The sequence below is a fragment of the Trachymyrmex septentrionalis genome, unplaced genomic scaffold (genome assembly GCF_001594115.1).
Source record: "Trachymyrmex septentrionalis isolate Tsep2-gDNA-1 unplaced genomic scaffold, Tsep1.0 scaffold25, whole genome shotgun sequence".
NCBI lineage: Eukaryota > Metazoa > Arthropoda > Insecta > Hymenoptera > Formicidae > Trachymyrmex > Trachymyrmex septentrionalis.
The window spans coordinates 1,601,399-1,613,249 of NW_017305408.1; the positions used below are offsets into that span (position 1 = coordinate 1,601,399).

The 11,851-nt window shown below is 34.2% G+C and overlaps 6 protein-coding genes across 8 annotated transcripts in view; 2 read left to right on the forward strand and 4 right to left on the reverse strand.

Annotated features, from left to right (window-relative positions):
* Positions 1-1,103, reverse strand: part of LOC108748943 (DNA-directed RNA polymerase II subunit RPB1) — a 7,903-nt gene extending 6,800 nt beyond the window's left edge. Inside the window, exon 1 of the mRNA XM_018487381.1 lies at positions 1,026-1,103. Within this exon, the coding sequence (XP_018342883.1) occupies positions 1,026-1,103 (78 nt within the window). The remainder of the gene's footprint in view (positions 1-1,025) is intronic.
* Positions 1,104-2,086: 983 nt separating this feature from the next.
* On the forward strand, positions 2,087-3,953 carry LOC108749010 (ER lumen protein-retaining receptor). Its single transcript, XM_018487493.1, has 3 exons — positions 2,087-2,381; positions 2,517-2,706; positions 3,576-3,953. Exons 1-3 carry the CDS (start codon positions 2,291-2,293, stop codon positions 3,931-3,933), a joined length of 639 nt encoding a protein of 212 aa, XP_018342995.1. The 5' UTR covers positions 2,087-2,290; the 3' UTR covers positions 3,934-3,953.
* Positions 3,954-4,420: 467 nt separating this feature from the next.
* LOC108749009 (DNA polymerase subunit gamma-2, mitochondrial) lies at positions 4,421-5,510 on the reverse strand. The gene is made up of 2 exons (XM_018487492.1): positions 4,953-5,510; positions 4,421-4,871 (listed from the first exon to the last, which is right to left on the reverse strand). The coding sequence occupies exons 1-2, from the start codon at positions 5,493-5,495 to the stop codon at positions 4,437-4,439; spliced, it is 978 nt and encodes a 325-aa protein (XP_018342994.1). The 5' UTR covers positions 5,496-5,510; the 3' UTR covers positions 4,421-4,436.
* Positions 5,483-6,365, reverse strand: LOC108749011 (glutamyl-tRNA(Gln) amidotransferase subunit C, mitochondrial). The gene has a single exon (XM_018487494.1). The coding sequence runs from the start codon at positions 6,005-6,007 to the stop codon at positions 5,492-5,494; it is 516 nt and encodes a 171-aa protein (XP_018342996.1). The 5' UTR covers positions 6,008-6,365; the 3' UTR covers positions 5,483-5,491.
* A 1,224-nt stretch (positions 6,366-7,589) lies between these two features.
* The window catches only part of LOC108749006 (probable ATP-dependent RNA helicase kurz), a 9,501-nt gene continuing 5,239 nt past the window's right edge, over positions 7,590-11,851 (forward strand). The window contains exons 1-3 of one of the 3 annotated variants that reach the window (XM_018487487.1): positions 7,590-7,736; positions 11,265-11,410; positions 11,574-11,753. In XM_018487487.1, coding sequence (XP_018342989.1) covers positions 11,336-11,410; positions 11,574-11,753 — 255 coding nt within the window. In that variant the 5' untranslated portion in view covers positions 7,590-7,736; positions 11,265-11,335. The remainder of the gene's footprint in view (positions 7,737-11,264; positions 11,411-11,573; positions 11,754-11,851) is intronic. The other 2 variants (XM_018487486.1, XM_018487489.1) reach the window with 2 other exon arrangements.
* LOC108749007 lies at positions 8,752-10,126 on the reverse strand. Its single transcript, XM_018487490.1, has 3 exons — positions 9,596-10,126; positions 9,161-9,518; positions 8,752-9,090 (listed from the first exon to the last, which is right to left on the reverse strand). The coding sequence occupies exons 1-3, from the start codon at positions 9,980-9,982 to the stop codon at positions 8,912-8,914; spliced, it is 924 nt and encodes a 307-aa protein (XP_018342992.1). The 5' UTR covers positions 9,983-10,126; the 3' UTR covers positions 8,752-8,911.

Sequence of the window (11,851 nt, forward strand, 5' to 3'; positions counted from 1 at the left end):
CTTCTTCATGTATATTTTACTATTTTATATATATAAATTATTTTGTATACATATTTTCTCTCTCCAATATAAAAAGAAAAAGGAGAAAGATGAACTGTGCACAAATTCAGCTCAAAAGAATAGGCCTAATATAATGACATTGGCACTAAAGGTTGCTAAAGCCTATTCTATAATGTGTTCTTTGTTTCTTGCTTGTTTTCTCTTTGCAACTGATTTATCGACAATTGTATTTCTTGCTATGTATTTTTTGTTTTTTTCGAAGTTTGTTAACTTTTATTTTGAGCAACATAAAACAAAAAAACTGGATAAGAAACAAAAAGACAAGATGTAAAAAGCAAGAAACAGAAAACAAAAAGCACATTGTAGAATAGGCTTAAAAGTATACAGAATAGGTATCAGAAATTCACAGATCTCTGTATTCTGCTCACCAATCAACAGGCTTGAAAAATTTGATAATGTAAAACCAGATTAACAGAGTAATTGGTACTTTGAGGAAGTCTCATATAAAAAAACATAAGTATTTCAAGAATCTTCATTGGCATCATACAATTTTTTTATAACAGAACACAAAACAAGTAGTGGTTAAATAAACACATTAAACATAAATACAATCGCTTATATTGATTATTTACATTCACATTTTTTTCCCTGATATATTTTCATAATTTCATTTTTAGTAATACTTCTAAATAATTAACATTACAAAAGTATGACAGTCAACATACACATACAGGCACTAATACTACATCATCAATATTCTACGCGCAATTTGATATTCTTCTTTATAGACATCGCAGGTAGCAACGAAATCAATTGTCATGAGTCCCATAACATTTACGAGAAATGTTTCGACGTAAAAACTGTCATAGAAGCTACATTTGTACATTTAAACTCGCGAGAGATCAATGTGCTACGGGTAGGTACGTGACGTTGCGCGAGATTACGCCATGTAATTCTTGGAAGGAGTTGCACCTCTCGCGAATTCTACTTCGGAAGTATTGCGAATTATCATACATTCTACTTACAATCTCGTCAGGCGAGAGGATCCCGAATTGAACGCGTTTTACTGTCCGCAGAGACGCTTTAGAATCAGACGTCGCCATTTTGCTGTGATTCACAGGAGCTCGCGTAAAAGACCTCCAACCATTTCCAGCGCCTGCTGCGACTTGCGTCAGCAGAACTTATGACTTCCCAGCAATCCTAGCTCTGCACTGCCCTACACCACCGTTTTCCCACCGTTCCTCTACCGTTAGAAAAACGTTGAGCCCCACCACTTATGAAGAGAATCTGTTGCACATGCGCGCTGTTTGAGCGGGATATGAGGTTGATGAAAATGTAGGTCTGTTTGTATTGCTTGTACTTTTTGCACTTCATCGATAAAAAAAAAAAAAATAGTTTAATTTTGTTAAGGTTATGAGTGAGCGAGCGAGTGAGCGAGCGAGTGAGTGAGCGAGTGAGTGAGAGAGAGAGAAAGAGAAAAATTATTGTGACAAAGAATTAAAGGGTTAAACTTGTGAATAACATAAAAAATATATGAATTGATTTGCATTTAATTGCACACATAGCGTTTTCCATTGAAAAACTAGAGCATACTGGAGTAATTGAATTTAATACCCACTTTCAGTGCCAATAAATAATTTAACTCTTTTAATTATATACATGTTCTTTGTTGTCGCAATAACTTCTTTCTCATAACCTTAAAAAAATTATCTATTAACACTGGAAATATAATTTGTAACAATGGATCTTTTTTATCAAACCTCGATTAAGTCAACCTATGGTTACATGGGGCTCATTTTAGGTCCAGTTTCACACAACTCATGATTAACTTTTAACCAAAGTTTAACTTATTTTAAGATTGGTGAAAGAGACCCAATATTGGACTAGTTTTTCCAGTGGAAACCGCTATTATTCGATCGGCGAATCACAAATCAAAGCAAAATTTTTGACTAACGTGATTCGCCGGTCAGTCATATCGATACTTTCTCCACTAGATCAAACTGATAAGTTACTAAATTTGCTCCAAAATTCCTAGACTCGTCAATTCGCATGGCAAAAAATTGCACGATGCAGGCTCTCTCTCCAGATGTCTCTCTCGCTCTCCTGATGACTCGATGTCAACATCGGGACCGGAGTGTTCAATCTGATTCTGGGGGGTCGGCCATCTGCTGTAACCACAGCCAGAGCCACGTCATATTTGTGTGCTGCTGTCGAACGAGCTGCGAGCTGGCTCTTTATCTTTCCCCGCGGGTTTTTTTTTACGTAAAGTCACATCCCCGCGGCCGCAGACATGAATATATTCCGATTGCTGGGCGATCTATCGCATCTTTTAGCCATTATCATACTACTCGTAAAGATATGGAAGACACGGAGCTGCGCCGGTGAGTCGGATCGCTTTGATCATATCGTTCAAGGAATGCTAGTGTTTGTGACGTGTTTAATAAATTGTGACGAACGAATGTTGATAAAGGCTCATCTTCAACAGACAGTGATTATCGATGTTTCAACGTTCACAGGTATCAGCGGCAAATCACAGATCCTCTTTGCGATTGTTTATACTACCCGTTATCTAGACCTGTTCACCATGTTTATCTCGGCATACAACACTTTCATGAAAATCGTGTTTATCGCCGCATCTCTCGCCACGGTCTTCTTGATGTATATTAAGTTCAAAGCTACGTATGATCATAATCATGACACGTTTAGGTAAGAAAGAGTACTCCAAAATCTGTCAATAGACCTGTTCTTTTCAGTTCAACTTCTTGCACAATTTATTTTTTCTTCTTTTAATCTGGTTTATGGAGGCCAAAACCAATAAACTCCAAGATAATGATTTTGTTCATGTGATTGTTATCATTATGAACAAAAGCATTGTGCTAAACTTTATTTACGAGTTATGACATAAGACAAAGCTTGTTCTTTTTAGTTAAACTTTGCAAGATTTACTTTCTTTTTCTTTTCACCTTGGAAAGAAAAAGAGAAAAACTGTAAATTCAGTTAAAAAGAATAGGAACTTCCATAAACCAGACTTTTTTCTGTCTCTCTCTTTAATGCCTATTTTTACCAATATAGATTAACTTTAATCTCAGTTTAACTTACTTCTTATCTGGTTCGTAGAATCAGGAAGATAAAAAGTAAGTTAAACTAAAGTTAAACTTGATCTACATTGGTAGAAATGAGCATCCAGTTTCACCAATGTGTTAAGATTAACTTCCATCTCGGTCCAATTTATTCTTTAGCTTTTTCTAATTCTAAGAATTATAGATAAATAGTAAATTAAATTGATTAAAGTTAATCTTACATTGATGGAACTGAACCTAATATCTATTTCTATCAATATAATTGTAATTTTAATTTCAATTCAACTAGCTTTTCATCTTTTTTTTTAATTTTAAGATATAGAAAAAGATAAAAAGTAAATTGAATTAAGATTGAAGTTTCTACATTGGTAGAAACGGTCATAAATCGAAGAAAATGAACGGTGCAAGTTTAGTTAAAAAGACCAGACCTAAAATGATATTCTTCAGTTGGTATTTTCATTAGGAATGTGATGACGATGAATTTTCTTGTTTCAGAATCGAGTTCTTGATTTTACCAGCGTTTATACTAGCACTGCTGATCAATCACGAACTGTCCTTCATCGAGGTCTTGTGGACATTCAGCATTTATCTAGAGTCAGTGGCAATATTACCGCAGTTGTTTCTGGTATCGAAAACGGGCGAGGCAGAAAGCATTACCAGCCATTATTTATTCGCATTGGGATCATACAGAGGCCTGTACCTGTTTAACTGGGTCTACCGCTACTATGCTGAAGATCATTACGACTTGATCGCTATAGTTGCTGGATTGGTGCAGACAGTTCTCTATTGTGACTTTTTCTACCTCTATATTACCAAAGTACTCAAAGGCAAGAAGCTACAACTACCTGCTTAGCTTCAGTTGAGAGTATTATCCTCTTGTATCGGAGAATTGTTCAACTGTCTCTGTGGCATCGCCAATTTGAGATAAATTCGGGAAATCCTGGGAGGCTTGTGAAATGTGCAAGACGATGCACGTTTCCACTAAGTATGAATTGTCTGGCATCCCCTTTCCACAAACTTCCTTCCATCATCCCTCGTACAATGCCATGTGTTGCGTCTCCTTTTTCAGGATTAGAAAATCTAAGTTGCCTCTTTACTATTTTATTTTGCATACTTCATTTCAAAAAATGTACATTACTATATAAGATCAAGTTAGTAGCTACTTATCTTCAAATTCAGAAACAAAATAGGGATAAAAGAGGAGAGAACATAGAACCAGAATTTTCATTTATATTTACAGTTTATATCGTTGTAACTGTCAGTAATAAATATAGTTAATAATTAAATATAGTTACATGATAGCAATATCTTATAAACATTGATCGAAAAATCCAGTTGAATTGCCACTATGGTAATTCAAGAAGAACGCAAACTAATATACTTTACCAAGTCAGTAATGTGAACTGCCTCACTAAGCGTCGTTGATCGATTTTTTACATGTACAACGCCATTCTTAAGACTAGTCTTATCCACTGACACGACGTACGGTATTAGGCACATTTCTACGATTTGTTCTGTATTTGTCAATATGGTAGAGATCCCTCTCGTCCTAAGCATATTGTTTAAGTATAGCACAAAGCGATTCAAGTCTTCTATATCTGAATCAGTCTCATTTTCCTGTTTTCCTATGTGGAACGTGATTTTGTATGGGCATAACTTAGGATGAATATACGCTCTAGTTGATTTATTCAGCATATGGCTGTCACAGAATAACGCCAAGCAGCCCCAATCCATGGAAGCGATATGCTCGATCATATGCACATCCATAACATTATCTTTATTATTTTCAGTCTGTAAATAAATATCCCATTTAAATAATTCTCTCTCTGTCTTTCATAATGTTACCAACATTTTAATAAGAAAGCGTTATACCTGAGGGTATAACTTGCGTACGCCGGGATAATGAGTGATTGTTTCCACGATGATATTTCCAAAGGGAAACTGCGCCTCTATCTCCGTCACATCCAGATTCCTCGTCTTCTTTGCCTCGGCGAGGACGAATCTCGAGGGATGCTGGGCAAGTTTGCGCCACCATACTTTGCGCTCTCTTTGCTTCTTATGCAGCAGATCCTTTGAATCCGACGCATCAACGAACACATTAATCTTGGCGATTCTGTGAGATGGTACCTTGCCCACTGACAGCAAAGACTCGTTCCACACGCTCTTGGATGATGTCCCCAGGGTGGCAAGTGCAAATGGCAGCATATCCATCGAGTTACTTCGCAGTTGCTGCAATGTATCTGCGATTGTGTCACATGGAAACACGTTATAATGCGGCATTGTGACGCAGTGAGAGAACCAGTGTTCTTCAAGATTCTTCAGCATCAGTTTGCCTTGGGATCCGTACACAAACATTCGCTCAGACAGACTAAGGAAATGCGACCCGACAGTCTTCAGTACAGCTTCTAGACTCATTGTTTAGACTCACTTTCTTTCTCCTTGCTTGTCGTTAACGGCGCGACAAAATATTCCTCTTCTAGCACCGCGGCGTTCCTCAGTATCTCACGCCGATCGACGTCGTGTTGCACCACGTCGTCCCGCAGATGAATGCAATCGTTCTCCAGGGTACTGTACATCGGACGTACCGTCTCGTCGATATGGACCGTCCGCAGCCGTTCGGCGAAAGCTATCGCTTCCTCCAGCACTCTCTTGCTCTGCTTGAATTCGAAGCCGACTAGTGCCAACCTCTCGAGCCTCCTGATTGTGGCCTCGTCAATAGATGGTCTCTTGTCACCGCCAAGCTTGCTGTTGTTATTATTCTCCTTCACTTTATTATTGCTCTCTGATTTTTGTTGTTGTTGTTGTCTCGCGAATACCGTCGAAGAATTGAATGTGCTAAAAGATGGAACAGCGTTACCTCGAAGCAGAAAGACAACACCTTCGTCGAAAAGTCTGTATGCTGGCTTGACTTGACGTAACATGGCCATACTCGACGACGACCTATCAATGATATGACATTCAGATCTAACTCCTTTTTTTTTTCAAGATTTCGAAGCCTCAGATTTCAGCATTTTTTGTTTCGATTCCTTTCAGATACACTATATATTTGTAACCTTTCGTCTTCGCCTTCAAGTGCACGTGTTCTGGTTCTTTAATTAATGCCACTTAGAGAAATAGAAAGGGTCAATATGACCAAAACAAGCAATCTGACATGCAGAAGAGCAAAGAAAGGAGTAATGATATTTTCACGTGTACATATTATCAATTTTGTTCCTTATGTAGGATTCATATTTTACGTAGCGTAAAACATCCGACGTATGACCTTCAATATCCAATAGGATTATAGGAGAAATTCCTTATGCATTAAAGATTGAAATTAAAAATTAATGGTGGCCACAATAGAAGAAATAAGGAATTAGGAATAAGGAATAAGACTTTCAACCTATCAGATATTGGGTACACTGAAATATATGGTTTCTGATAGGTTGGAATTCTTATTCCTTATTTCTTCTATTGTGTGGCCGCACCATTAATTTTTAATCTCAATCCTCAATGCATAGTCTGATTCCGGCCTTACTGATTACGGTCGTACTTTTTTCTGTGCTCCCGGCTTTAGTGAGCGGTGGAGCAACTTAAAATTAAGACTTAAACACAATAGGCAACAGGAAATAACGAGCCGTCCAATCAGAGCTCTGGGATATAATATCAAACTTCTACACCAGAGCTCTGATTGGACAGTTCGTTATTTCCTGTTGCCTGTGCCTATTGCCCACTTTAAGCCTTTATACTCTAATAGCTGCGTTCAGCAGCAAAGCAGCTTTGCAACTGTTGTAAAATTCTTCAATACGATTGGTTCTTACTTTTAGTTCCTTATGGATCTAAACGTATAAACCAATCATGGCCGTGTTCCAATTTACTGCCAGTAAAAATGCTACAGTTACGTGCACTATAGATTTTTAGTACTGGCAGTCAATTTTGAAACATAGCCTATATTAAAGAATTTTATAACAGTTGCAAAGCTGCTTTCTCTGCTAAGCCCATTCTACATTAAGCTGCGATTCTACATTAGTTGCAAGTTTGTTGCAACAGCCAATATAAAGCGTTGATTTCAAAATGCAAGTTTCGGATTGGCTATCGCAACAAACTTGCGATCAGCTTCCGTCTAATATAGAATGGGCTCTAAACGCAGTCATTTACTATCAAGTGCATTCCACTAACTTTGGGGCAAGCATTTGATTGGTTGTTCTAGTTTAGTCACGCCATTAGGCGCAATAGAATACCTTATGGCTGAATTCGGAGAGACGCTATTAACACTATTTGTGTCATTCTATCTTCATCGTTCATTAAACGTGAAACAAGGACAGTATAACACAAATAGCGTTGATAGCTCTCCGAACGACCTTATATTTTTATACCATAGATCAGTTTTTTTTTTATTCCTATACTCTCTGAACAAGTGCATTCGATGCAATAAGTTGAAACGAAACAAACGTATATTTATTTTTCCATTTATTTCACTTCAACTTATTGCACCGGGTGTACTAGTTCAGAGAATGCAGGAGTAAAAAATAGACCTTATATATATGGTACCATCTATGGTACCATCATGTCTAGTGTCTTAGCTGTTTATTGTCTCGTGTATAGAATTCGATTGAATTTTGCTGGCTCTGCTCGATCGCGAGGTTATTACTAACTGCAGGAAATAATAAACATCAAGTACGTATATGTTATTTTAAGTATTCTTGAGTTTTTATTATTTTATCTCGTGCATGTAGCGTACACGTGATTAACCGGTTTTCGAAGTTATGTATAATGCACAAGTCTAAAATGTGTAGAATAAAATTTGTTCATATGTGAGGGTTTGTTTTTGGGAAAATTTTAATATTCTGGTACATGTGTACAATTTAACGAATCTTGCTATAAAATTATCTCATAATTGTATTTATAATTTTATTGAGTAATCGAAACCTACAAATATTCACGCACAATTTTATTATTATTATAAATTGTTGAAAATACTGTTTGATAACAAAGTCTTATTATATGAAATAAATGTTAATAAATTCTGGACGTATTTCTTCATGTATAGTGAACTCATCCTTTTCTGTTTAGCTGCAAAGTATGTTGCTACAACATAGTGATTAATAAAAGTAAAAGATACACAATAATTAAATAGATTAAGTTTCAGATATTATTTAAGTATTTTACTTAAATAATATCTAGTTTATTTAAGTATTTTATAGATTAAGTTACAAATGATGCGTTACAATAAATATATTTGTAAATAGAATTTTACAATATTACAAACTATACAGAATATAATAATAATCATACATTGCACAAAATATAAGTTTTAAAAACACACACGCATGCACACACATGCACGCGCGCGCACACACACACACACATACACTTTACTTTACCAATAAAAGTAAAACCAATTACATAAAACGATTCTTAATTTTGTGAAGATTTAAAATTACCTTTATATTATGTACATTTTTTTATTTTTAAAAGAATTGAACAAAATAAATATGTAAAATTATTCTTTAAATTGTGGGAAAATTTAATTTAAAAGAATAAAAATATTGATTCTTTTTTTTATTATTTAAAATTCTTCTGGTATGTCAAAATATACTTTTATATCTATAAAATAAATAATTTTTAAAAAAGTAGAATATGAAATGTACTTAATGTGACATTAAATCTACATTTAATCTTTGCTTATACATTTAATAGATGTTTAATAAATATTGAACCATTAAATTAAAGAAATTAAATCTACATTGCATATACATTGAATCAATGTTGAAGCAATGTTGAATTATAATATCTATAAGACATGGAATCTATATTTCGTGATGTTGCTACAACGTTTGTAATGTTGCAATTCAACGTTTTGGTGGATACATTTCTGCAATAATATCAAAAAACGTTTCTATACGTACATCTAACTCATTCACACGTTTAAAAAGATATTCACTAAAACACTGAAGAGAATAGGACGCAGGTCTTGGCATATGTGCTCGAACCTCTCTCCAGCAAGATTCAATCTCTCGAATATGTGTGTCTACAAATCAAAATAAATACGGTAATACTTTGATATAACTACTACTGAAATTCAAATTTATATATTTTACCATCTGCTATCTTATCAGCTTTGGGATCAATAAACTTATATGAATGCTTTCTTTTCAGGCTTTTGAAGCTTTTGTCATTAACACAATTATAAGTTTTCCAAAAATATGTAACGATACTTGTTCCGGGATTTATCCATTCCTTTATTGTTTTTAACAATGATTCTTTCGTTCCAACTTCAACTGGTACAATAAAGATCCTTCTCGTTTCTCGTTCGAAGCCACCATATATCCAGTCACCTTTAATCTTTTTAGTCACATCACAACCCTTTCTTCTACCAATTTTTGCTCCATCGATTTCGACAGTCATTCCTGGACCTCCAAGCTTTTGACTGCGCTTTTTCGCCCAGTATACACATACCTATCATATTAATATAATTTATATAATTTAGATTGTACATATTTATGTATTACACATTATAATTATAGATATATTACCTCTCTACAATATTTTATCCACTCATTAATCGTAGGTACTGATAAACCAGTTTCGTAACGCAAAAATTTTTGCCGCGTACGTGGCACCATAACAAAATATGCTGTGAGTCTGCATATTATTTGCAGGTCTGTGTCGAGCCTATCAAACCATGTTCCCTTTGTGGCACTTCTCTTAAAATTGCATATTGCGTTTAGGCTTTTTTTATTATTTTCTTTTTCAGTAATGGTTTTTTTTTTACATACAAATAGCAGTGTTTCTTCATTTAAATCTATAATTTCTTTACAGTTATCACAATTCATTGTAGCTACTAATAAATGATGTTCAACTAAAAAATCTATTAAATTCTCTTGGGAATACGTTAAATGAATGTATTTGGACAATTTCATTTTTTTAGAGCCTTTAGTCTTACACACACGCTTTGTTTACGTCTTTAACAATCACTTGCGCTTACTATAGGGATGACGATATAGCGTCGATATTCCGTAATATCAATATTTTTGAGTTGAGATATCGATATTTCAGACTTCGATATTTTGAAATATCGATGCTAAGTTTAAATTGTATCGATATTCGATACAAGTAAAACTTCGGATATTTTCAATCATAAATTGTGCACAGCTTGCTAATTTGCTATTATTTTATAATCATTAATTTTGTATATCTGTTATACAAAACAAACGTTTTATTTTAGTTTTTAATGTAAATGTAATTAAGCTTATAAAATAAATTAAAAATACAATTATACAAACGTATTATAATTTTTTGCTAAAAAAACATGATTCGTGATTGTCAATATTGCGATATTTTGTTCACTGATATTTAACTGTATCGATATTTAAAACAGCGATACATATTGATATAATTTCGATGCAATAGCCCATTCCTAATTCATTAAGGGCGAGTTAGGATGAATTTAAATCGGCAAAGCAGCTAGATCTGCTTGATGAGCGAATGAGCATAATTATTGGTTCTTATACTTGTGTATCAAACCAATCATATTGAATTGCTCAGCGAGCAGACCTAGGGTCGATTTCACCAACATCAGTTAGGAATCATTTATATTGACCGTAACTGTATGCCGTATCCGTTTTACAATCGAATGAGAGGGAAATACTCGACTAGTAATTAGGGTTAAGACAAAATTCCTGTTACAATAAGCGTAAAGTATAAACTTAAGCGGATGAGCCAATCAGGATACTGCTTTAGATTTACATATATATAATCCGACGGAAATAGAAATAGTAGTAAACTTATCCGTAAGAAAAATTTCAACCGGTTAAGTCAATTCTTGCAAATTACAGAATATGATTACGACCAGTATAATTAATCCCTTTTTGTATAATCTTAAAGATAGTTTATAGTTTTCTTTAAGAAAAATTCCAAAAAAGGCCTTATTTTTGTAATTACACCAGAATGTATCCTTAAGCTGGAAACACAATGAAAAGCATATGCAATAAGAACAGGAAATAACAAATTTCAACCTATCAGGAACCATATGTACTAGAATGGACGCTTTCTGATAGGCATGCATTTTTTTTTATTCTCTTTTCCTATGTCTATGCTTTCATTGTGTTTCCGGCTTTATTCTGTTCCAACCTAAAAACCACGTTTCTTAAGAATTAAGAACTTAACCTAAAAAGGAATTACTTTAATTTTTCAAGATTTTAGTTTTCAGGATGAATGACTGTATTTTTATTAAAATTCGAGGTTAAACTGAAATACTTTGTCAATTCTTAACAATGGGGAAAAAAGGTTATAATTGGAAGTCAAGAGCTGTCACAAATGTCGATGTTGATAATTCCACTACTAAAAAGGTAAATTTATTATATCCGTTTTGCGCTTCTTTATGAAAAAGATAAATTATTATATTTATGTGATTGTAACTTGTATTATATATTACTATTATATTGCTCAAAATGTTTATTAAAATCATTTGTTGTTGCTTTAAATATATTGCATATTGAATACATGTTCCAGATTGTATTAGACATCCAGCATCGCGTCGAGAATTATGACAGTTGCAATGCACTTGTCTTACCCTCTCAAAAGAGAAAAACAAAAAACATAGATAAGAAAGTAGCAACTACTCGATTGTTATCAAAGAAACGTAGAAAACAACTAGAAAAAGTAGTTGAACGAAAGAAAAAAAAGTTACAGGTATTTTAAATTTATGTTTCATATAAACACACACACACACACAACACTCTCACACACACACACATAACATAAAACCTTTACTTAAAATATGATATTTA

Coding starts and splice junctions, on each gene's coding strand:
- LOC108749010 (XM_018487493.1), top strand. CDS start 2,291: ATGAATATATTCCGATTGCTGGGCGATCTATCGCATCTTTTAGCCATT. Junction 2,382..2,516: donor GAAGACACGGAGCTGCGCCG/GTGAGTCGGATC, acceptor CAACGTTCACAG/GTATCAGCGGCAAATCACAG. Junction 2,707..3,575: donor CATAATCATGACACGTTTAG/GTAAGAAAGAGT, acceptor TTCTTGTTTCAG/AATCGAGTTCTTGATTTTAC.
- LOC108749007 (XM_018487490.1), bottom strand. CDS start 9,982: ATGAAATTGTCCAAATACATTCATTTAACGTATTCCCAAGAGAATTTA. Junction 9,519..9,595: donor GGATAAAATATTGTAGAGAG/GTAATATATCTA, acceptor TTAATATGATAG/GTATGTGTATACTGGGCGAA. Junction 9,091..9,160: donor AGCTGATAAGATAGCAGATG/GTAAAATATATA, acceptor TTTGATTTGTAG/ACACACATATTCGAGAGATT.
- LOC108749011 (XM_018487494.1), bottom strand. CDS start 6,007: ATGGCCATGTTACGTCAAGTCAAGCCAGCATACAGACTTTTCGACGAA.
- LOC108749009 (XM_018487492.1), bottom strand. CDS start 5,495: ATGAGTCTAGAAGCTGTACTGAAGACTGTCGGGTCGCATTTCCTTAGT. Junction 4,872..4,952: donor TACGCAAGTTATACCCTCAG/GTATAACGCTTT, acceptor ATTTATTTACAG/ACTGAAAATAATAAAGATAA.